The sequence below is a fragment of the Lethenteron reissneri genome, chromosome 47, assembly GCF_015708825.2.
Source record: "Lethenteron reissneri isolate LAM-NWPU_2019-01 chromosome 47, ASM1570882v1, whole genome shotgun sequence".
NCBI lineage: Eukaryota > Metazoa > Chordata > Hyperoartia > Petromyzontiformes > Petromyzontidae > Lethenteron > Lethenteron reissneri.
Genome location: NC_083825.1, coordinates 7,720,460 through 7,746,391, shown reverse-complemented (window position 1 = coordinate 7,746,391; position 25,932 = coordinate 7,720,460). Strand labels below are relative to the sequence as shown.

Below are 25,932 nucleotides of genomic sequence, written 5' to 3'. Positions count from 1 at the left end.
AGGTGGCGACCTCTCACTTCAATTTGCATGAGGCGGAAAGCAAAAGTCGCACGCACGTGACGAGAGAAACGTCAATGTTGGCCAACTTTTCTGTTGCCACTCTGTGAATCGAGCGGCGTTTTGAGCAACAACGTCTTGCCAAAGCGACGAATATAGATCATTTTCTGGGACGAATACATGATACAGACTTGGGGGCGAAACCAGGTTTGTGTTCATGATCCTCTCTTATCAGTAACCCCTTAAATTTAGATTTAAAGCTTTCGTGACTGCAGGGATTCATCTTCTTGGTTCTTTCGGTAAAGTCACGTAGAAGGGAAATAATAAAATAATAAAACATAATAAAATAATTCTCACGACGTTTCGGCCACAACGCAAGCAGCCGTCCTCGGGTGAAGAACAGGTCTGTCGGAAAGACAGACAGCGTCTTTTCTGTCGGAAAGACAGACAGCGTCTTTCCGACAGACCTGTTCTTCACCTGAGGACGGCTGCTTGCGTTGTGGCCGAAACGTCGTGAGAATTATTTTATTATGTTTTATTTGTATTATTTTATTATTTCCCTTCGACGTGACTTTACCGAAAGAACCAAGAAGATGACAGTAACCCCTTGTTTAATAATGTAATTAATTGGTCAATTGTCTCGTGACGTATCTATGATTGAATGTTGAACACATGTCGGTAGTCAACCGTGCTCATCGGAGGCACAGGGACATGATCATTCCTGGTATTATCTTGTGGTAGTTCCAACATCATCAGCCATGGTCAATCCACTGCTGGATGAAGGCCTCAAAAATTCACAATTTTGCGACGTGATACTCCAGACAACCTGCACACGAGCTGATATTGGCATCATTGGATCCACGTTTCTTACTCTCGTATGGCAGGGTGATCATCAACTTGATTTGTTGATGTCGAGGTTGGTGAGTCGGCTGTCGGCTACGAGTCCGATGTTGTGACTGAACTCTGCGATTGCACCAACAGATGCGACTTCCCGTGGGTAAGAGGAGTCGTACGGCCAATTCGTTCTACTGTCCGCTATTAATTTTACAGATAAGTGGAGTTAATGTGGTGTATAATAGGATGGCCCAAGCCTCCTATTTCGCACATTTGCTTATCCAGTCAGATTATTTTCACAATACTCAGGAATGTAAATTATATTGATGACTACCGTACTGATTATTCAGTGCGTGGCAACTGAAAATGGTTTCCCGTGTTAAGTGTAAAATGTCATTACAATGCAAACACTGTAAGCAGCAGCAGTCTAGTCAAAACAAAGAGTTACATTATCTCAATGACACCTCATCAGACTTACTGCTGCAAGGCAAAAGGGGGAACACGCACACATCCAATCACAATACAAATTGTGAGGTTACCACTATGCACGGTATGTACATTTGAGTTGTCATCAGCCTCGAGCGAAGTGTTTCATCCCGCAATTAACATTTATTAATTTCAACTCGTAACTGCGCGGCACGGTATCCGCTTGCTGTCGAAGAGAGAACGACGACTCGGGCACGAGCAGCCACGGACAAGTGGGAAGGGGAGACCGGCGGTGACCCTGGTGCCACATTCCACCCCAAGCTCTGCGGTCCTCTATACAGGAACTCCACTACTTACGAACAATCGACTTACGAACTTTGAGAGATACAAACAAACCTGTCCGTATGTCCAGTTGCCTGTTCAGACAGATGGCGGCATCTACATCCGCAGAAAATGAAGAACCAGTGGCAGCTACAGAAAATTATACAACTTTCAAAGCCATTCCCCGTGTTTAATGGACAATGCCGTACAACTTGTTTGGAATCTACGGGAGTAAAATTGGTCTTACGAACAAATCGACTTTACGAATAGACCTCTGGAACCTAACTCGTTCCTAAGTAGAGATGTCTCTATATCAGTGGCGGCTCCTGCAAAATCTCTCAGGGGGGCAAATGTCTGGATGATTGATAAGGATAAGGTCCACCCATGCAATGGATAAATTAACAGCTTAAGCATGTAAAGGCAACTTCACTTCTTTAATATTAATGAAAAATAAAGTGACTCTTACAATACATCTTGTTTGTTTCTATACTCACTATTAAAACAAACCACTCAAGTTTATTTTATTAAAGATTCCACTAGGTAGCGATAAATGATAGTTGGATGAAACGTGCTTACGTATGATGACGTAAGCACGTATGATGACGTAAGCACGTTAGGGCTTGCCCTCCCGGAAGCCATAGAGAATGCATTGCAGCGCCCCCGTTCGAAAAACAACATCTTTCAATGTAAGTCTATGGGGCCACTCGGGGCGATTCTCAGCCGTAGTGAAATCGCCCCAAAAGAGGCGGTACTCCACAGAACGTGACATGACGCTGATTGGACTATATCCAGAGGCTGACAGTGACGGCTAGCGTGACTCTGTGGTTGAATGACATTGGTGGTGCGTTCGCCCAATCGCCCTAATGAAGAAACCGCCCCTGCTCTATATATAAAGGTGGTATCAGGCCAGATGGAGTAAATCCAGATTATGTACAAGCGAATGCACTCCATGCTCGGGTATGGGCAGGATCATAAGTCCTAACCCCAAAGCTGCTCAAACTGCCTACACGACTCGAGTCCTTTATTTGTCATCACGGGATGCATAATACAGTGAAACTGCTCTCTTATCTTCATTATTATTTGTGACCTACCAATGTCTGCAGCCAGGATCAATCGATGACAATCCTATTACCTGTAGATATTTAACAGATGAGATGCGTTGCACCGTAAATTCCTCCTGTTTGATTATAATACTTCTCTTGTCCGTATGCATCTGTGCAGATAGGGTTTTCTTTGCGGTTAAGCCATAGTCCCCACATACCGCTCGTATCAATGCGGATAAGAGGAGCGGCGACCCACTACTCTGCAGAGTGACATCGGTATAAACGCGTGTTACAATATGAACAGCGCATTGAAAACGCGTACTATTTTATGTACTGTTTACAAAGTGTGTTCACAAATCCACACTGAGAAACACGATGATTTACAGAGGGGTGTACATTATGTTTTCAATGGTCTATTTAAATAGAGGTATTGCAGGTAGTTTCCAGTTTTAAAGGCATAGTTTAACAAGACAACACTTGCCACCATCCTTCAAATGCATTGGTGAAAAAGAGCAAAGTTTTTTTTACATTATAATATGTTTATGCGAGAGCCGGGGGCTTATTGGACCCGGGGTCCCGCCATAAGGTTCAGATGTTAACTACCTCGCCTGGTATACAGGAGGTTGTATATTTGGAGTTTGCTTTATCTATCATTTTTGCCCAGGTCGCTTCTGAAAAAGAGCTCACTGGGCCCTACCTGATAAATATAAAATATAGTTTAGTTTAATTACAGACGGGCACCTCCACTGGCTTTCACACATCGCCTCTTCACACACATTTCGGCGCATATTTGTGTTGTATTTGTATATTGGTCATATTTTGTACCGTACGTAGCCAACCGTGCTGTGTTTATGGCTTCCATGAAGCATATCTTAAGTGCCACTTTCATGTTTTGCTGCCCCTAATTCAATCCTGGGCTATGTCAACCGTAGTTCATAAAAAAAATACCGATGTCACTGCAATATTTGCATCAAGTCACAAATCCAATGTTTTTTATATGTGTAGCGTCGGAAATGCACATCTCATACCGTCGGTGTATACTTACCCGCAGTTGCGGGCACAGGCCCATAGGGGGTGCCACCCTGAGCTGGGGAAGGACAGAGGGAGCCAGGACCCTTGAAGGGCCGGGTTCTCCCCCCCCCCCCCCCAGGTGAGGGGTTGGGGGGTTCTTCTAGAGCCCCCTGGAAGGTTCTAGAAAAGGGGGCGGTACCGGGTGCGGAGAGCCCCCGAGAGGAGTATAAAAGGGGCACCTCTGGGACAGCTCGGGGCAGTGCTCTGAAGACGAAGAACCGAAGGCCAGCTCGGCTCGGACCCTGGGACCCCGAGCCCGACGTCCTTGTAAGGGTCGGGGCCGAGCGTGGACCAGTGGTCAGGACCCGTACCTTGGCTGGGTCGGGTCAGGTAGCCTCCCCTAGGGCACAGATAGCCGGAGGGCTGACAGCCAGGTTACCCAGTGTGAGGGTACGCTAGCCCAGAGGCTGTACCTCCCGAGATAGTGGGAGTTAAGGGGAGTTCTGTTCTAGTTTATAATAAACCGTGTCGCCTCCAAGTGAAGACTGGGTCTCCATTCAAACACATTCCTGCGGAAGGAGCTGGTAGGAACGTTGGGGTGCTCGGTCAATGGCCAGGGTCAACGGCAGCGTGGTGTATTCCTGCAAATATGCCCGACTGTGAGGGCGAGCACAAGCCGGCCTGAGTAGGTTAAACGTTGAGTTTTATAAGGGCACCGCGGGGTGACCAGCCCCTCCCCACCCAGCCCCTCCCACCCCACCCAGCCCCACCCTCCCCACCCAGCCCCTCCCTGCACAGACGGACACAATAATCCCATGTGGGCTGGTGTAACTAGGAGGTTCCTACCAGTAAAACACTACATATGTATCCTGATCACTTCGTCCAACATCACCTCTTTTTGGAATGGATCCAAAGTTGTTTGTTTCGTTATACTGCAATAAAAAGCAGAATCTGGAAGTTTACTAAGAGCATTCTGATGTATTAATATAATTGAAGTGTCACAGGGTACTGCAATGCCTTAGTTTGGAACTTCGCAAAATGTTTCATGTATTTGTATATTTCAAGAAAATTAATCGTACCTTAACCACAGAAAATATTGGTGCCCTTTGAGTGCATGATCTGCTTTAGCAGCGCATATTTGTGTTGATGGTTTCAAAAAGGCACTTTTATTTTTCTTCCCCCAATGCAACCCTGGGAAACCACCCAAATAAACGTATCATCAAATAGTTCTCGACTGCACTACTCGATGTTACACATAGAAAGTGACAGCGGTCTCCGTTTACAAATTGACATCAGGGCAAACATTGAAAATAGTTCTAGTCAAGGAATGTATCATTGGCTGGCTTAGGCACTAAAACCTTGCTTAGTATTCAGTGATTCAATAACACTCGTTGAAAGATAAGCTTGGTTTATAAGCTGAATGTCAGCATTATGATCTTGTTATTGTACCTAATGAATGAAAAGGCACAAGGGAACACAGGGCTATATATGCCCACATTTAAATGAGCAATGTCAATGGTGGCAGACGAACAAGTTTAGTGGATTCGTTTATCAAAAAATGTGTACTCAACAAATGCCAGTTTTTTACTTATCAGCCATCAACACGCTCCAGCAAATACAGAATCACTTCTTAACTCCACCAGCACACTTGAAAACATAAACACGGAAGCTTCTGCTCTCCAAGGTCATCAGCACAATACAGTGGCCTCCAATCGCATGTAATCACCCAGGAATCTGTTTGATATCAGAGTTTCATTGTCCAGAGAATGTTTGTGCTGCTACCGTTTCACTTTAGTTAGGTCCTTCAGGCAGTGTTTTTTGCATACGTTCTTTCACAGGATGTCCAATTTGTTAGAAAACAATGTGAACACACACATTGTGTTGATTCTGACCAAATACATTTAAAATATATTTTTTTACAAAGGGCAGATGGGGATTTTCATTGCAGCACGCGACTTAAAATGGAGCGATGCTCAAGCACGCTGTTTTGCATGAACAAGTGTCCCGCATCCTGCATCGAGTGTAACCTGCATGGGTAACTTTTGTGTATAGGGACTTTCCCAAAAGTTCCAGATTCTCATAAGTCAGGGGACTTCCCGACAGTTTCTTGTGGTGACAGTTCAAGCTAGACTTGCATCACCTGAACAATGGTATTAGTTGCAACAAATTGAAGGTGTGAGACCTCTGCCCCGAGTGACGCCACAGATGCCAGCTGGAATTGTGAACTCCCAATTCTACATCTGGCCACCAAGTGCAAGACCGGATAAGGCATCAATAGCCTCTCTGGAAAGATGGTCAACGCTGCTGGCAAGACTTCCCCTGCTCCAAAAATGTAGGGAGGAGTTGCATACAATACGCATTTCCTGTATATGCTGGCAGGGGTGTTCCAATGTAGTCTGGAATTGGTATGCTGGCGTTTGAGTCTGGAACAAGATTCAGTCAGATGGAGAATGCCCGTGGATGCAGGTAGCAATGTCCTTGAGATCTAAAATAAATATTCATATCTGAACAGCTGGGGACCCACGAACTGGACCCATCTATTGAGGTGTTCAGGTATCAAAGACCCTCCCGTATAGCCTTAAGAAACTGTTGGGGCAAGTGCTGCTAGCAAGAACCTATGATGGCCAGAATGGCACACGAGGGGGTAGGTGGCTAGCACCACGCCCGGCCGCCTTTGTCTCCCTCGTGGCAACGTTTTTACTCATCGTACTAGGTACTCAATTGAGGCAGAGTCGACCTAGGGGAGGCCCAAGACTGGTTCAGATAATCATCACTGGTGTTGGCCGTGAGCGGGAATCGAACTCGGGTCGCTGGGTTCGTAGCAAAGCACGCTAACCACTACACACATGAACACATTCAAGTTAATTCTAAATGGTGTGTAACATTTTTGTGAGTTGCTGATGTTTGAAATGACAATCTTCAGGAATATGGATTTTCTTCATTTGCCTGAAGTGCTTGTTATTGGTGAAATTGTTACAAAGAAATACCATTTCAATGCACTACCGGAATCTTGCAAAATCATTACTATGTATTGTGCTCATGTGTTCTGCAAATATAGGGAAAGTCCCAGATACGTAGAGCACGAACATCTTTCCAGCAGAAGTGTACATTTTGCCATAGCTTTACACATTTTTAAGTTATTGGCACCCTTATGTCATTGGTGTCATCCGGAAGCCATTTTACGTAAAATATTTTGTGACCTCACATATTAAACCTTTTCTGCCTCGGTCCGTGAAACTTGGCCAAATCTTACATGTCTCTGGCAGAAATATCCCTGCCAATTACCAAAAACAACAAGTCAAACACCCTCCTGAGGTCATTGATTGGACATGGATTAACACGAATAGATTCAGGAACATGAATTTGTTAGGGTATGTAGAACTTCTTTCACACCGTACGTATCCAATCGTGCTTATCTTCAGAGGTGCGGGGGAAGGACAACAAATACATTTACATCTAACAACATTTTTTATGTAGGTGTCAAAAATATAGTGATTATGGAGTGAATTTAGCAATGATGGGGCTTCAGTCCCTCTTGAAAGTTGGCTCAAATTTGCCGTTTATTATCAGTGGATACTGGTGAGGTGTTCTTTGTTTTAGGGCATGAGCATTGTGTTCCAAGTCACGTTTGGGTGCTTGGCTTAGTAATTTAACAGATTTTAGAGTTGCAGGATGCAACGTTCTGAGACTGATAGTGCTGTGCAGATGCCCTCAAGGAGTGCTTTATAGTATACAAGATAGAGCATGTCTATAGCTACATCATGTTCATAGCTGTATGTGAAAAGTTATGATAAATGAATTGACGCAATAGTTTTGCACAAGTGTATTCAATTACATTTTTACATGTGATAAACTAAAATGAAAAACCCCTTTACTTTAGAAAGTCACGCTGTATCGGTAATCGCTCTACCCTCCCCACGTGCTGCACTGAAACGAAACTGCTTGCAGAGCTGCTGCTACATCGAGTTCACAATTACATCACAAGGGACAAATCCATGTATCGTAAGTGCCTTGGGAGCACATTTTCAGTATCATTTAATCACATTTATTTTACACATCCATTTTTTCCCCTCTCCATAGCATCTAAATACACGCGTAACAGAGTATGTATTCATATACACCAAAACAATAAGCACTCGTGCAAACCTGCACATTGTGTATTTAAATTATTTAACTACATGACGATAGAATTTCACACTCTACTGTCCCCACATTTCAAAACCACTGGCTTCACCCCAGCCACTAGTTTGTCTACTTGCTCAGCTGCAGCAACTCATCGTAACACTGACGTCTTGCTTGGTGCTGCGAACATAATGTCAGCTGTGTCGATGCCGAATTTGTGAAATCATGCAGATTCACTTCTTCCCTTTGCCTTTCTTCGTCGCAGGGCCTGCATTCTTCCCTTTCTTGCAGTATTTAGATTCCAGATCAGCCAGAAACGAGTCCATCTGATTCTTATTGTTTTCTTGACGTTTCTGTTAAAACACATGCGCGTACATCAACGCCGACAATCTTCAAGTGTAATTTCAGTAATGTAATTGTTTATGGCAGTTGCGAGAGAACGGACTTTCGCAAACAGCTACAATTATTCAAATAGAGACAGTGTGGTAAGTAGGGGACAATGTGAAATGAATGTGACTTAACACATTCCTGCGGAGGGAGCTGGTAGGAACGTTGGGTTTCTCGGTCAATGGCCAGGGTCAACGGCGGCGTGGTGTATTCCGCAAATATGCCCGACTGTGAGGGCGGGCACAAGCCGGCGTGAGTAGGTTAAACGTTGAGTTTTATAAGGGCACCACGGGGTGACCAGCCCCTCCCCACCCAGCCCCTCCCTGCACGACGGACACAATAATCCCCTGTGGGCTGGTGTAACCAGTAGGTTCCTACCAGTAAAATACATTCAAAATTGGAATCCAATGAACAACCGTGAAACTCGTGTAGTGTTACACCCCTCCTAATGGATCTACCCAAATGGGAATGCAATTATTGTTTGCCAATTGAGTCTTTAAAATAAGAGTCCTATCGTTGGATACACCTATGCTCCCTGCAATCACAAACCCGTACTGACCAGCAGGGTGAATTATAGTAAACTAATCCCCTCGGGCCCGCATGACATTGGGAGGCCTTCACAGGGCTCTGCATGTATTATAGTACCATCATAAATAACTCAACAACCTGCCACACGAGCGCTCGTACAATTAACACTTCAGGAATTTAATCTTGTGCTATTAGACAAGCACTCCTTGTGTGTTTGCAGGCCACAGGCTCGTGTAGAGAATGCCCTACTCCTCACCAGAATGAGTGCTTGGAGAGTGTCATCGGATCCATCAAGCCCAAGTTCCTTCGCGTGAGCCTCCGCTTCCTTCGCTTCGGCTGTGTACTGCAGACAAACGCCAACTTTTAGTATCGTAGGTCACACTTTATTTTAATGAGTTCGTTTTATGCACAATACAAGGATGACTACATCATGATGAGGCAACACTACCATGGAAAACCCCAATGAGAGAATAAAAGATCTTTGTATCTGCATGGCACTTTCGCCAACTTTGCTTGTCAGCTGCCACCGTAAAGAAATGCTGATGTTCCGCATTTTAAAAAGCTGTTTCTCTTAAGCATGACATTAAACTGGGTCAGTGAGCTGTACCACATGTATTTACATGGCCATGGATTGCTTGCAAGTTGGCACATGCCAGAGGTGAAAATTTACCCCTCCCACAATTTAATTAACAGTCACCCATTCAGGATCTGAAATGCTTTTTTTTTTGCCCTTGTGACACATATCAATGTACTAGCTGTACTACCCGGCTTCACCCGGGACTTGGATTCACCACACCCGGCCGCCTTTGTCTCCCCAGTGGCGATGTTCACACCACAACAGTTACTCGTTTGAGACTGAATCGACCTAGGGGAGGCCCAGGACCAGTTTAAATAATCGTCACCGGTGGTGGCCGTGAGCGGGAATCGAACTCGGGTCGCCGGGTTCGTAGTGCAGCGCGCTAACCACTACACTACAATGCGTTACGCTTCCACATGCGCGGGTCACATGACAGATTTGTCACAGCTCACTTGCCGTGCAAAAAATATGCATTATTGAGCTCCCCCCCCCCCCCCCCAAAAAAAAGTGTATTTTTATAATTTTTGCATGGTATACAGACTGGAAAGTACCCACATGGCAAATTTGCAGTTTGTTGCATGTCGGGAAGTACACTAAACATTTTGAACAGACACACATATTCACAACTTGCCTTTTATATATATGGAGATGTCATGTGAGCATACTGGATAAAAACATATTTCTTACATGCATAATGAAATGATAATTAGAATATTTAAAATCATGGTTAGTGGATGGATCAGAAATCAGAGCACTGAGCTAGCACTATTGAAATGCTGAGTTTGAATCTGAGCAGCCCCCTGTGATTAAACAATGTGCTCATGTGTCGTGATTTAATGGTTTCATTCCAGTCACCAACGACTGTACAAAATATAAACACATTAAATTTGGTTCTGCACTTAATCTGGAAACATTTCAGCTATAAGATTAAAATATATTGAGTTAACAATCACGCGATGACGATGATGGGTGGGAAAGTGCTGCACCATCTGTGTGGATCAGAGGTCACTTGACTGAATATCAGAGGTAGCTCTGCATTATCCTCTTTTATTCTGACATGAAGGTTTGCACCGCTCAGTGAGAGATATGAATGGAATATTTAACTTATGTCACAATCGCGATACAATTTCAGGAAGATAATTACGAAAAAAATATTTGTATTAATCTTTACATCCCAATTATATACACACACCCACAAGTTGCGTGTAAATGACCACTTCAGTGAGCCAAACGTACAAGTTGTGTGACCCCTGTTCTCGGCAACGTCGGCTCTCATGCACTCGGCATTGCGACCCGCGGCAATGTGAGGAAGCGTGCACCTTGCGTCGGCGCTTCTGCCGCTTCTGCTTGCTCTCCTGGCTGAACGCGGGGAAGTCGGGGAGCTCCTGTGCGTCAACGGCCGCCTGCAGCGTGGCACGGAAGCGCGGCTCGTCCTCGATGGTGGCGCACAGCACCGTCTCCAGGATGCCGTCCATGTCGCCCTCGCAGCTCACGTACGCCTGCTTCAGGTCCGCCAGCTCCTCCTCCGACTCCTTGTAAGTCTTCTCAAACTTCCGCACGTCGTCCACTGTGATCTGCCAAGCAACAGATGGGACTGCAAGATTATAGTCTCTTTGAATGTTTTTTTTCTTTCAGAATTTCTATTTTTATTTTCAGAGATGGAGGACATCATGAGAATCCCCTGGAGATGATTAAGATGGTTAAACCATCTGTTTCATATGGATGAGACCACATTGCAAGGCAGACTGTGAACTGGAATATATAGAAAGGAGCATGGAAAATAGGAAGGTCAAAAAAGAATTGGAGAGGCATGATGGACAGCGATTTAAAGGTCATTGGAATAACATTGGGTGATGTGGCTCAGCTGACTGAACACCAGAAAAACTGTGTTGCCAGATGTGCGGAACAGCACGGGAAGGACCAAAGTCTAAGATCATACCAATAGTCCTATTGATGTTGTCATGAGATTAACACATTTCCAATCATAATTCTCACGACTAGCAGTGCACTGCTGTGTCAGAATATACTTGTAAGATGAGGCCACAGTGCTAAGGAATGCTGAAGTCACTTTACCTAGGGCTCTTTAAAAAAAACATCTGGATTGAGCATTTGTCAAAGTTGAAGGCTTTCTGGAGAAAGCTCTATCGATAAAGGGCTATGTTAAGAAAATTAAGCCAAAGATGTAGAAATGAAAACTGCTTGAAAACTTGAAGAATGGAGAGCTAAATGAAAAGGGAGGCGCAAGACTGCATAGGAAAGAAAAAACTTGAACTAAGAAACTGATCCTCAGCCTTTTTCTGTTGGCAAATATGTATGTTGATTCACAGGTTTTTGCCAAGCTGATACCCAGGTGCGGTTGCTGGCTGTCTGCGTCCCTGTGTGTCTGGGGAGGATGAGACATGTTTACAGTGACACCTGTGTGTATATGTATGTTGAACTTCTTTCGCACCATACGTAGCCAACCATGCTAATTGGAGGTGCAGGGGCAGGTAGGACATCAAACGAAAGGCAAAAAGCAGTTCTAAAGAAATGAGTTTTCAATCCGGATTTAGAAGTGCATAGCTCCAGTGGCTTCCCAATATCAGAAAGAAGAGCGTTCCAGACGGCTGCAGAAGAGCATCTGAAAGTGCGCGACACAGTGACTGTCTTTGTTTGATGTCTAGTCAAAAGCCGCTGCATGCGAGGATGACCAGATAAGCGGCGTGTCACCTTCTTGAAAAGCATGCGGAAGTACTGCTCCCAGTCGCGGTCCTGGCTCAACACGTCCGACTCCTCGTCCACGGTGCCATTCTCGTCGTATGCGGCGCGGGTGTCTTTGTCCTTGAGCAGTGTGTATGCCTTGCCCAGCAGCTGTTACCACCACCACAACAATAATAACACAACAACAACAAAGAATTATGTTTGAGGCTGGATGTTGGCAACCATATCTATAGAGTGGTGGCGCAGTGTTTGGCGCAAGGCACTATGAACCCGGCTACCAAGAGTTGGGTTCCCAGCCGCTGGTTAACCTCAGTGGCGATTATTTGAACCGATCCAGGACACTCACCCCTACCTCCACCCTAACCAATTCGTACTGATCAGTGTGAAGTATGGTCAAACATGCCCAACACGGCATTCATCGAGCAGGGGGGCTTGACAGGAGGCTGTGTACGACCTGTGTTCTGATAGTAAATAGAATTATAACTCTATCATAGCATAGTATTCACTTGGAAAGTCCGTGTGGTCCCAACCCAGGTGATAATTCCGTTTCGTTATCTGTATCATATTACATTTGACTGACATCATTATAACCGTATGGAACATCGTTATAATTGTGATTACAACATTTTCGGCCTGTGTGGCCCCAACACCCGTGTTTTCCATGCATATAGCATCATAACCGTCATAATATTATTACATCTCGTTACAACTACTTGATATGATACTATGGACGTGCCTGGAAGGCGCTTGCGGCCCTAAACCTCGGGCGCAGTGTCTCTGAGCAATCATCACAACCCTAGATTTGAAGTTTTCGTGACTGCAAAGATCCATACTCTTTGGTTTTTTCGGTAAAGTCACGTCGGTGAAAACAAAATAAAAACAACTAAATTAAATCACGACGATTCGGAAGCAACACAAGCATCCGTCATCAGGTGTGACTGCTCCAGCAAAATAGTAATTCTATTTAGTTTTCACCTACGTGACTTTACCGAAAAACCCACAGAGTACATTACAACCGTGCCAGTATCTCTCGCTTGCGTGTTTTCCCTGTATATAGCATTACAATCCGCCACAATATTACGGTTATTACACATGTGTGTATACAGGTAGTCCCCGATTTACGATGCTCCGACTTACGATATTTCGATCTTACGATGGCGATACGACAAAATTTGCCATCAACAACCTAACATCGTTCAAGTGTGCAGACGACGGACAGAATCTTGGTGAGTACAGCACAATATGATACGTTACGATACGTTCAATGCATGTATGATACGTAGCTTTAGCGATTTCATTTTAAGGTTACCACGATAAATTGCTCTGTTTTGCTAAATTATCACCATTCTTTAAGAATCCTGGGTAGGCGAGGCCATCTTCGACTTACGATATTTTCGACTTACGATGGGGTCGTCGTAACGCATCTCCATCGTAAGTCGGGGACTACCTGTATATACGTGTGTGTGTATATACATGTGTGTGTATATACATGTGTGTATACATGTGTGTATATACGTGTGTGTGTATAGGCGTGTATACGTGTATTTACATGTGTGTATATGCGTGTGTGTATATACACGTGTGTATACGTGTGTATATGTGTATGTATATATGTGTATATACATGTGTGTATATATACACGTGTGTATGTGTGTGTGTATATACGTGTGTATATACATGTGTGTATACACGTGTGTGGGGAGCGGTACTGTAGTGGTTAGCGCGCTGCGCTATGAACCCGGCGACCCGGGTTCGATTCCCGTTCACGGCCAACACCAGTGACGAATATCTGAACCGGTCCCGGGCCTCCCCTAGGTAGACTCAGCCTCAAATGAGTACCCGGTGCGGTGTGTAAACATCGCCACAGGGGAGACAAAGGCGGTCGGGCGTGGTGCTGGCCACCCACCCCCTCGTGTACGGTTCTGGCCTTCATAGGTGCTTGCTAACAGCACTTGCCCCTACAGTCTGTTGAGGCTATACGGGGGATCTTTGTCTTTTATCTTTGTATATACATGTGTGTATATACGTGTGTGTGTATATACGTGTGTATATACATGTGTGTGTATATACGTGTGTATATATGTGTATATACATGTGTGTGTATACACGTGTGTATTTACGTGTGTATTTACGTGTGTATATACAATACGTGTGTGTAATACGTGTGTGTAAATACGTGTGTATATACACATGTGTATGTGTGTATATATATATATACGTGTGTGTGTATACACGTGTGTGTGTAATACGTGTGTATACACGTGTGTATATGTGTGTATATACACATGTGTGTATATACACGTGTGTGTGTGTATATACACATGTGTGTATATGTGTGTATATACACATGTGTGTATATACACACATATGTATATACACGTGTGTGTAATACGTGTGTATACACGGTGTGTGTGTAATACATGTGTGTATACACGTATATACATGTATACACGTGTGTGTGTATACACGTGTGTGTGTGTAATACGTGTGTGTATACACACATATACACGTGTGTGTGTAATACGTGTGTGTGTGTACACACGTGTGTGTGTGTACACGTGTGTGTGTATACATGTGTGTACACGTGTGTGTATACACGTGTGTGTGTATACACGTGTGTGTGTGTGTACACGTGTGTGTGTGTACACACGTGTGTGTGTACACACGTGTGTGTGTGTACACACACACACGTGTGTGTGTGTACACACGTGTGTGTGTGTATACACGTGTGTGTATACACACACGTGTGTGTGTATTTACATGTGTGTGTGTGTATACACACGTGTGTGTGTGTACACGTGTGTGTGTACACACGTGTGTGTGTGTACACACGTGTGTGTGTGTACACACGTGTGTGTGTGTACACACACGTGTGTGTGTGTACACACGTGTGTGTGTGTACACACGTGTGTGTGTGTATACACGTGTGTGTGTGTATACACGTGTGTGTGTACACACGTGTGTGTGTGTATACACACGTGTGTGTGTACACGTGTGTGTGTGTACACGTGTGTGTGTGTACACGTGTGTGTGTGTACACGTGTGTGTGTGTACACGTGTGTGTGTGTACACACGTGTGTGTGTGTACACACGTGTGTGTGTATACACACGTGTGTGTGTGTGTACACACACACGCGTGTGTGTGTGTGTACACACGTGTGTGTGTGTATACACGTGTGTGTGTGTATACACGTGTGTGTGTACACACATGTGTGTGTGTATACACACGTGTGTGTGTGTACACGTGTGTGTGTATACACGTGTGTGTGTGTACACGTGTACACACACACACACGTGTGTACACACGTGTGTACACACACGTGTGTGTGTGTATACACGTGTGTGTGTGTATACACACACACACGTGTGTGTATACACACGTGTGTGTGTGTAATACGACGGGGGCCTGCCTGGAAGGCGCGCGTGGCCCCGGCCCCGGCGCGGTCGGGGTGGGTGTCGAGGGCCTTCCTGCGGTAGCCGCGTCGCACGTCGCCCTCGGAGGCGCCGCGCGCCACCCCGAGGAGCGCGTAGAGGTCGCGGCTTCCCAGCACCGCCTCGCACTCCTCCAGGAACCCCATCGCGATTGCTGCTGGGCAAATGAACGCGGGTTGTGTGGTGCGACGAGAGTTTGATCGGTGAGGTGGTAGGCGATGATCGTGGTGGTGGTGGCGGGGTGAGATTTGGCGGGAAAGTGGTTCAACTCGCCTGACCCCTGACCCCTGACTGACCCCTCCCCCTCCTCCCTCGGACGAGTCCAATACACGTGGGGGGGGGGGGGTTTAGAAGCAACTTTTAATGAGAATTGCATTTAAATTCATTTATTTCCTGATGCACAGTTTTTTCAATTGCACACGGCAGTATATCAAGCAAGAGATAAACTCTTCAATCACCAATTTTTATTTTATTTGCTACAATTACGAATTTTGTATTTAAAGTTAAATTGCAAAAGTGTTGCGTAGTTGGTTCAGTCCACTCTGCTTCTTCTTCCGGACTCAGTGGTGACGTCGCGGGTACTTTCACTTCCGAGGTTCCATCGGCTGTGCATCGATTCCTCGATTATGAACCGATCGATTACCGTAGTTGCTATAAGCTGATATTTAGTTTAAAAATAAATTCTGATTAGATTTTTTTTTCATTTATATATCGCTACATTGCAGTTTACAGCTCACAAATGTATAAACATTGTACGTCCGCCACGCGCGTCAAATAATGTTTCGATTCAGATATCGATTCGCGCGACTGTTTAAATAGAATCGATGTAATAATCTATAAGGAACTCATACTCTGTAAGTATTGTTTATTGTGTTGTGAATTAAATGCAGTATTCATATCATTGATACTTGTATAGATGTTGCCGTCTGTAATCTTCCTATACGGCAGTTGATTTGTTTTAGCAAGTTAATTGCATCGATCCGCTCTGTCCACCCAGCCACGCTACATTGCTTTTAGCTTAATTTTGTTGATTTCGAAAACGTTTTGGTTTAGCCATATTTGTTTGTTGTAGTACAGAGTTAGACTGATGACTTTAATTTAAATTGTCTTATGGTTGTTGTTGATTTACTTGCATCCCACTGGGATTTTTGCACGCAGAATTCATATACGGTGCTTTTTTTCTGAAAGACTTTGCAGTTTTTTTCGTGGATTTTCTTGTTCATGTTTTTTGGCGTCCGGTGGCTTAAATTGTGGCTCACCCGACTTCTTTCACGACGTACGGTCAACGTGGAAGAGTAGGCCAAATGCCCCCTTAAGAGGGGCTTATCTCTAACTCCCTTCCGTCGGCAGTGGTGTGAGTTTTAAAACGTGGCCTTTTTGTAAAAGTGCGTAATCTGTCAAATACTGACATTGTTCGTGATGTAATTCAGAGTAAATATAGGGTGCTTAAAAAAGTGTTAACACTTCTGAGAATTTGCAACAACACCACAAAAAATGTGGTGCCTCCGGGCTCTGGAGAGCACCTTCAGAAGATTCCAGGCGTGTGTTGACAATGATGTTGAACAAGTGGAGACCCTTTGAGTTTTTGAAGCTATTCACATACATTTGTTATCATGTTACAGTGTATTATTCGTTCTTTTTGCATTCAAAACGATAGTCCCATGCAAGTGTCAACGTGTTTAGAAGCACCCTGTTTATTAGACCAACCAAATGGCTTGGACCAAGGTTTGACAGGAGGCTGTGTATGCCATGTGGCCCTTAGAATACCGCAGTGCCACGGATGTCACGAGCATCAGATGTTCTTATAATCAATTGTTTTACGTGGGGTTCACATCTTCAACATACAGTAACATGCATACTCACAAACAAGACAAAGACAAAGGTCCCCCGTATAGCATTAAACAGACTACTGGGGCAAGTGCTGTTAGCGAGCACCTATTAAGGCCGGTCACCACGCCCGACCGACTTTGTCTCCCCAGTGGCGATGATTACACAGGTACTCATTTGAGGCTGAGTCGATCTAGGGGAGGCCCAGGACCGGTTCAGATATAATCGTTACCGGTGTTGGCTGTGAGCGGGAATCGAACTCTGTTCGTTGGGTATCGGAGCACAGCGCGCTAACCACTGCGCCACCGCTCCCCACACAAACACAGACACACTACACTATCACAGACACAACATTCACCACTAAGTGGCGGTGACATCACAACAGCGCCTATGCCAGGCTAGGTGCACTTTAATGTCACGTGAAGTGTCGAAGGCTCGCTGGCAGGAGATCAGCGGGAAGAGACCCAGGTGCCATCGGTTGACTGTGTGCCAACTTGCCTCTCGATGTCAGCATCGTTCCCTCTGCCCTCTCCCATAGAGGCCGATCTTGACACTGCTGGTACCAGTCATCCTGCAAGTCCACTCAGCTCCACATCCTCCTGTACCACATCAGCTGATCTTTCTCTATGCCCGTGCCACCCATGTTTAGCCCCCTCTATCCGGCAAAATCTAATCTATTTTGGCATGGTTGGGTTGTGCTTGTGGGCTACATGACCCACCAAACGCAGCGTTGTCTGCCGAAGGAGCTCTCCGATGAGACTGTGCCAAGATCTTTCAAGGATCTGTGACCTCGCACAAGCCAGCCTGGTTAAGCCCATGACGGATTGTAGGCAGGCCATCCTGAATGTTTCAAACCGGTGGAGATGTTCCTTCAGAGGGTGCAGGGTTTGGAAGCAGAGAGAAGGGAGGGCATAACTGGTCAAGAAGACCTGGAGCTTCGATGGAGTGACAGTACTCAGTAGCTTCCACACAGCGTTACACAGCCAATGAAAATATAGTGCCACTAGACTAATTCTGAGTAATACATCTGCTCCTAAACTGGAACTGTCCAGTTCTGGAAAATTCTACTCACTCACTCAACTGTCCTATCACTTATTGGGAGTTTAGGGGGTGAGTTTTTTTTACAACCATTCTGTAGGTGCATGACGTTGAAATGTTACGTAAAAATAAAGCAACAAGCAATGGTAATGCATTTTACTCCTGTACACGTGGCGAATGATGTTCATTGAAGAAAGAAGATCCCTACTAATCATTACTCTCGTTTATCTTGATGTACAATAACCCCAATGCAGCTCCATTTCAGTTCACAATGAACAACACTGGTTTTATGGTTTAATGCAGACTGAGACAAGTGACAGGGGATGCACCAAAGGTGTCAAAAGGGTAAACAGACGTAAGGGGATTTTTTTTACTGCATGCGCATTCTGTATTGCTGCAATATATATTGTACCGTGTGCTTGTGATGTATGGAATATAGGGAAACCACCTACCCCTTTTGGTTCAAACGTTTTCTTCGGATTGAATGATGCACTTTGTGTGTCCCCCTGTATTTTAAAATCAATGGTTGGGTTTGCGTATTATTGTCTGGAGCTGTAGTGCAGTGGTTAGCGCATTGCACTATGAACCCTGCTCACGGCCAACACCGGTAATGATTATCTTGAACCGGTCCTGGGCCTCCCCAAGGTCGACTCAGCCTCAAATGAGTACCCGGTGCGGTGTGTAAACATCGCCACTGGAGAGACAAAGGCTAGTCGGGCGTGATGCCGGCCTTCATAGGTGATCACTCACACAACTTTTCCCAAAAGTCTGTTCAATCGAGAGGGGGGATCTTTGCCTTGATGTGTGATATGTTTATAAGCACGGGCCACGCGTGTTGGGTTGGTCATTCGAGAGCGTCTTATAAGTAGCGTACGGTACTTTCCCATTATAGTGTGCAATAATAATTCTGATGGCGCAGGTAAATATTTTAATACGATGTTTACAAATTCATAGCAGGGTTGTGTAATTGCAACCGTAATTAATGTACAATGCTGGATGAATGCCTCCCCACGCCGTGTCTGGAAGTTGCTTGATCATACTTAACCACGCTTGTGAGTGTCAATTGTACCATCAGATATTTCCAGATCTTTCACGAATGCAAAATCCAAAACAAAAGCCACACGAGTGCGATTGCGGCCATGCAACCCAAACGATGGGTCACCTACCAAGATCGTAAACCCATAGATACTCGTAGAGATACATAGAGACCCATCGAGATGTATTACAGTCAAGCCACATTAGGGCGATTCTGACATGCAGCCAAAACTGTGGACCATTATAAAATCAAAGACAAAGATCCCCCGTGTAGCCTTAACAGACTGTTGGGGCAAGTGCTGTTAGCGAGCACCTATGAAGGCCGGCACTGCACACAGGGGGTGGGTGGCCAGCACCACGCCCGGCCGTCTTTGTCTTCCCAGTGGCCACATGTACCAGACCGCACCAGGTACTAATTTGAGGCTGAGTCGACCTATGGGGAGGCCCAGGACCGGTTCTGATAATTCGTCACTGGTGTTGGCCGTGATGGGGAGTCGAACTCTGGTCACCGGGTTCGTAGCGCAGCGTTCGAAGGACTACACTACCGCTCCCCCATATACTAAACCCATAGAGACACTCACAGAGACCCATTCTGTAGAGATTCAGAGACCTATAGAGGACCCGTTATGGGAAAAAAGCGACAGGCGTGCGATGGGTGACCACGCTAACCCAAACTGTGGACCATATCGTGAAGCACTGCAGTTTGGGGATCCTTCAACAGAGGATCGATATAATATATTGCTGCCCTACGCAAAAATTAGAGACTAGAACAATGGCCAATGTTTGTATTGTTTATGAATGACGATGTTGCTGTTTGTGAGCGACAGTGTTAGTGGCGGTCAGCGCGCCGCGCTACGATCCCGATCTTATCTGAACCGGTAACCCGGGACCTCTCCCCCACCCCCCTAAGGTCGACTCAGCCTAAAACGAGTACCTTGGTGGCTGTTGGGGGAGACAAATACGGCCGGGCGTGGTGCTACCCACCCACCTACCAACCCTCGTGCCGGCCTTCATAGGCTTTGCTTCTCACTCACGGCAAAACTTGCCACCCCCCTCTCTCCCCAACAATTCTGTTTAGTGGGGGGGTCCTTTATTGCCCTTCGTTGTTGTTCTTTCCTCGGCTTCACGTCCGAATCTGAGCTCCCCCCGCCCGTTCTTTTCGGGGTTCACTTTGCTCCACCCATCGCTGCCATTGGCCACGAGGAAAGGGGATTTCCCGTCTCGCCTTCTGTCACTTTGTGCCAGCCACGCACACGAAGGGAGGAAGGAGGTGGTGGTGGTGTGTGGTGGTGGGCGGGAGCGATAGCCGACGCATTTCTTACTTAAAAGAGCTTCCTCGCCGTTTGGGGAGGGTAAATCGAGGTTTTTGCACGGAAGACTTGTGTCACCACCACTACTACCAACACCACCATCCCTACAATAACGTGAACGCAAAGGAGGAGGCTGCCACCACCACCACCACCACCCTCCCCCACACCTACCTCGTGAGTTACCTGTGCCGAGATGATATTTGATGCGTGAGTAGGCGAGAGAAGTGGAGGAACACAGACATGGAGTAGGGAGAGAGGGGGGAGAGAGAGGGGAATGGGGTAAGGAGAGCAGAGCGTGAAATCTATTGTGAAATATTTTACATAAAGCATAAAAAACTAGAAAAAACTAAATGATGAACGAAGCAAAGTGCTGACTACACCGAGCATCTTCTTGATTCCTGAGTGAATTGTGGACATTGAAGGTGGCTCTCCGCGCCCGTGTCTTTTGGCAGAGGGAGGACAACATGTTTCGTAACAAGTTTATCATTTAACGCGTCTGGTTAAATTAACGCGAGACGTGGTTCGCTCTGAAATGTTCCGCGTTTTATATTTTTTTAAACATTTCAATTCGGTGATTTTGACCAAAACGTTTTAGTGGGGTGTTTATAAATAGATGGACATGTACACACTATTTACGGGGCTGGGTGTGTGTGTGTGTGTAAAGCGGTCAACACCGATGACGATTATCTGAACCGGTCCTGGACCTCCCCCTAAGGTGGACTCAGCCTCAAATGAGTAACTGGTTGCGGTGTGTAAACATCGCCACTGGGTGAGACAAAGGCGGCCGGGAGTGGTGCCGGCCTTCCTAGGTTGCTATTCGCTAACGGCACTTGCCCCTACAGTCTGTTCGGGCTATAACAAGGGGTCTTTGTGTGCGTGTTTTAAATTCGGATCAATCTGCTGTCGCCTGACGATGCCGGTTGTAATTACTGGCGAAACGTCGTACTAAGCTTGTAAATGTTGTGTATTTACTCTTCCAACACACCGGTGTGCTGTAATAGTAACGAATTGACACGTTTTGTTTATGAGACAAACCTTACTAGTTGGCTGTGTCGGGTGGTGGCGGGTTTAACGACACATTTATATTTACGCGTTCGAACCCCCAACAATCGCAGTATTATGAATCTGTTAAGTTGTTTGTTTTAAAACGTCAAACCTCTTGCAGGGTGACAGCTATAGACTCACAGTGGCATGTTCAAAGCAGGCATTTTAAAAACAATACTTTAACTAAAGTACTGTACAATAAGACGAATACTTAAATGTTATCCAATACTGCACTTAAGCGGGAAGACCCTTACCTGGGTGTCAGAAATTGCAGAAGTGCTCTGCTTTGGAAGACTAATTCCTCAAACTTGTTTTTAAATATCCAGTACGTACGACGCAGTCTATATAGGACCGGATTGCAATGTATGTTGCTGAGTCGATGTTTGGATGAAACTACAATGTAACATTGCAACGGGTTAGAGTGTTTTTAAGAAGATGAGTACTCTAGTAGTAGTAGTTGTGTGAAGCTCAACTCTGACGTTCGGTCATTTCTGGAAATTCCCTAAACGTCCGACTGTCTCTGTCTCTGACAGTGCAGGGCGTTTATCAATCAACAGCGGCTACAAAATGCAACTTAAGGCTACATAGTAGGGGCTTGAATTGAGACGTTTGTCCATTTTAGTTTTAATTAAATTTAATTAAACAAAAGTATGAAAAAAATAAGAATACGTTTTACCCTTTCTGGCAATAAAAGATGTGTTCAGATGGTCAAACACCAAATAGAAACCTTTTTGCAAGAAATACTTTGATACTGGCAAAAAAGGTCCCATTTTGTAAACACAAGTAGAGAAGGGAGATTAGGGGAGGGGGTGGTGAAAGTCATCACAATCATTAGAGCGTCATGTCATGATAAACTAATGAACAGAGGCATTCCACATAAATATGGAAGGGAGATGATGACATGAGAGATATATTTGTCAAGTTTTCACCAGCTCATAGATGTAGAACTTATTTCGCACCATTCGTAGCCAACCGTGCTAGTCAGAGGTGCTAGCTTGTGCTGCCCTGCTTTATTAAAAAACACATTCAGGCAGGAATATATATATACCCTGTGCTCGTTCTAAGCAATGGGATACAGTACATACCTAGATTTGAAGCTTTCTTGACTGCAAGGATATATACTCTTAGGTTTTTTCAATAAAGTCACGTAGGTAAAAATTTTTATTAATAAAAGTAAAATAAAACAATCACGAAACGTCGTGAATTTTTTAATTTGTTTTATTTTACTTTTATTAATTTAATTTTTTGCCTACGTGACTTTACCGAAAAAACCTAAGAGTACAGTACATACCATTATTACACTCCTCTTAGCCTAGGAACAAAGCATTGGCTTCGAGGATAGCCCCCTACCGAGGCGTGTTTATTGGAGCTTACCTCTCGTTTTAGCTCTCAAATGCAACCACAAAGATGTTCTGGAGTTTACCCTATTGTGTATTTTTGGAACTGGGCATGAAGCGTTGGATTACTGTACCGTGTTAAAATCATACTTGTGGAGGGGGTGAGGTTATGGCAAGTCTGATCATTCTAGATTTGAAGCTTTCGTGACTGCAAGGCTTCATACTCTTAGTTTTTTCGGTAAAGTCACGTAGGTAAAAATCTAGCTGTGACGGTCCCACCTGATGACGGAGACTTGTGTTGCCTCCGAAACGTCGTTATTTTTATTTTATTTTTATTAATTTTAATTTCATTTTTTACCTACGTGACTTTACCGAAAAAACTAAGAGTAAGTCTGATCATAGTGCGGCAAATCTGTCTGGTATTGGCCCATTCATTTAGTAGGTACGCAAAAAATCTGTCAAAACTTGACCCCTCCACCCATCTCATCTTTACGCACGCGGACTTTTTACACCCCTAGCCCCCCCACCGGCATACGTACGCTTGACCCCCCCACCCAATCCTATAGAACGGCCAATATTTAATCCCCGCAGAAACGATCAAGGATTAATAATATGAACGTGTTTAAGCAAACCGATAGTCCACCGTCGGCTGCATTAAATAATTAAGTTGCGTACCTTTAAAAAGTTTGTCTAAGTGTCCTCGAGGTTCAAACGCCAGGTCTAGCTTTACACACAGAATGGATAACACGGTCAAGTATAACTGTTTGTACAAAGCTGACTGGTTATTCAAAAACACGTCTATTATGATCTTAAAACACAATTAAAACTCGGTGAACTAGTCTCTATATAAAGTGCGTCGACTGAACATCTGCTGTAGAAGTAGTCCGATGTACAGACGAGTGTTAGTGCTGAAGACCGGGCAGCAGCAGCAGCACGAACAAAGCACTGCGACAGCTAAAACCTTGAGCCAGTGGCAGTCTTGCAGTGAGGCCAGATTGAAGGATGTGTGATCATCATCCATGGTGGGTCAGGCCGTCAGACGATGTCAGACTCACTGCTGAGCTGCGTGATAGCTGCAGTCAGGGGCACGGTGGCACACAAGTGACACCTCTCCCACAGTCCTACTTCTCCCGGTAGTACTTGGTCTGACGGCTGAAGTAATCGAACTGTGGCTCATTTGAAGGCCAATGTAGACAAATTATTATCGAGGATTCACCCCCACCCCCCCCCTTCCTATGCGTACATTGTCAATAGACCCCCCCAAACGCAAGTGTACGCATTTGGGTTAACTCCCCCCTCCATGCGTACGTGCTAAATGGATGGCCCCTATTTAGTGAGCGGTGCTGGGGCTGGATGATTTAGATGGCGAACCAATACGAAATGCATGCGATTTGCGTATCGAATAACGGATAGGTGTACAGTATATACTATATATTCTGAGCATCGAGACATTGACAAAAAGCAGGTTTGTATGTTGAACCGAGTCTGCGTACCTGAGGCAACCTTAGATCGAATGTATACGAGTAAGCTTGGCCATCATTCAAAATGTGCATTGTGAAAAACGATTCAGATGCCAAATGTACTTTTGTGTGACATTAATAGCAGTTGTTATTGAAATTAACCCTGCAAGACGGTTCATTGTTTCTGCCCCGTTAAGACGTGATGATTAGAATGCTTTTAGCGCACAGTGCTGATAACACATTCCTGCGGAGGGAGCTGGTAGGAACGTTGGGTTGCCCGGTCAATGGCCAGGGTCAACGGCGGCGTGGTGTATTCCGAAAATATGGCCGACTGTGAGGGCGGGCACAAGCCGGCGTGAGTAGGTTAAACGTTGAGTTTTATAAGGGCACCACGGGGTGACCAGCCCCTCCCCATCCAGCCCCACCCCTCCCCACCCCACCCAGCCCCACCCCTCCCACCCCCCACCCCACCCTCCCCTCTCCACCCAGCCCGACCCCTCCCATTTTTGGATGCACGACGGACGGACACAATAATCCCCTGTGGGCTGGTGGAACCAGGTGGTTCCTACCAGTAAAACTACCTTTGCCGATAAACTCCCTGCCGGTTCCGTGTCATTGTGTATATGGCAGGCGTTATCAGGAAATAGGGGAACCCCCAAAAATCCCCTCTTGTTCCTGAGCTCGCCTTAAGCTACGTACAGTAGTGTAATGCAATGCAGGAACACACCTCAGGCTTGAATAAATATATGCACACCCTGCATTGTATTTTTAAAATGTGTAACCACGGAAATAGCTTTAGATTGCATCCCATGTCTGTGTAATTACAGTAAATAATATGTTACTGTTATAAGTATTGTGTGCAGTGTTTAGGCATCTGCTATGCTCTGTTTGATGGCTGTATGTATGAAGTAAAACAGGTAGTGGAGTATCAGTGCATTCGTCATGTTGCTCTTTCAGACGGAGCGTTATATGACGGTATTTCAACCTTTAAAATGAGTACAGAGGAATATGACAGAGTACACGTAAAGTGTATAAATCCAATTTAACACGTCCAAAACTAAAGGTCAAAATTGGTAATACAGTGATCCCTCGTTTATCGCGGTTAATGGGGACCGGAACCCCTCGCGATAGTTGAAAATCCGCGAAGTAGGATTGGCCCCCTAGGAATTTCCGTATATGTGTGTGGGTACCAGAATGTTTAAAATATGTATAATTATACTTTATATATATATTTTACTTAAATCTATTTAATTATAAAACCTTAATATTATACATTCACTCCCTCTCTCTCTCATACGATACGTATTATGGTGTTCTACACTCACCAGTTAATTTCGAACACAACACTAAGATACGCGAGACACAGTTGACAGCGTGAACGAGAGTGGCGAGATACAACAAGAAGCTGGGAGAGGATGCGATGATGCGCAGCCAATCAGCTCACGGGATATTGTACATCCACTCGTGCTCTCATTCGTCGATCTCGCGCCGGGAACCAATCAC

General features: G+C 45.1%; 2 protein-coding genes across 2 annotated transcripts in view; one reads left to right on the top strand and one right to left on the bottom strand.

Moving 5' to 3' along the window:
- Positions 1–4,946: 4,946 nt before the first annotated feature.
- Positions 4,947–15,652, bottom strand: DNAJC9 (DnaJ heat shock protein family (Hsp40) member C9). The gene is made up of 5 exons (XM_061571328.1): positions 15,357–15,652; positions 11,956–12,096; positions 10,566–10,820; positions 8,926–9,012; positions 4,947–8,107 (listed from the first exon to the last, which is right to left on the bottom strand). Exons 1-5 carry the CDS (start codon positions 15,522–15,524, stop codon positions 7,988–7,990), a joined length of 771 nt encoding a protein of 256 aa, XP_061427312.1. The 5' UTR covers positions 15,525–15,652; the 3' UTR covers positions 4,947–7,987.
- A 4,874-nt stretch (positions 15,653–20,526) lies between these two features.
- The window catches only part of LOC133354555 (nuclear factor NF-kappa-B p105 subunit-like), a 55,038-nt gene continuing 49,632 nt past the window's right edge, over positions 20,527–25,932 (top strand). The window contains exon 1 of the mRNA XM_061571478.1: positions 20,527–20,762. The gene's annotated coding sequence lies outside the window, so the exon portion shown is untranslated. The remainder of the gene's footprint in view (positions 20,763–25,932) is intronic.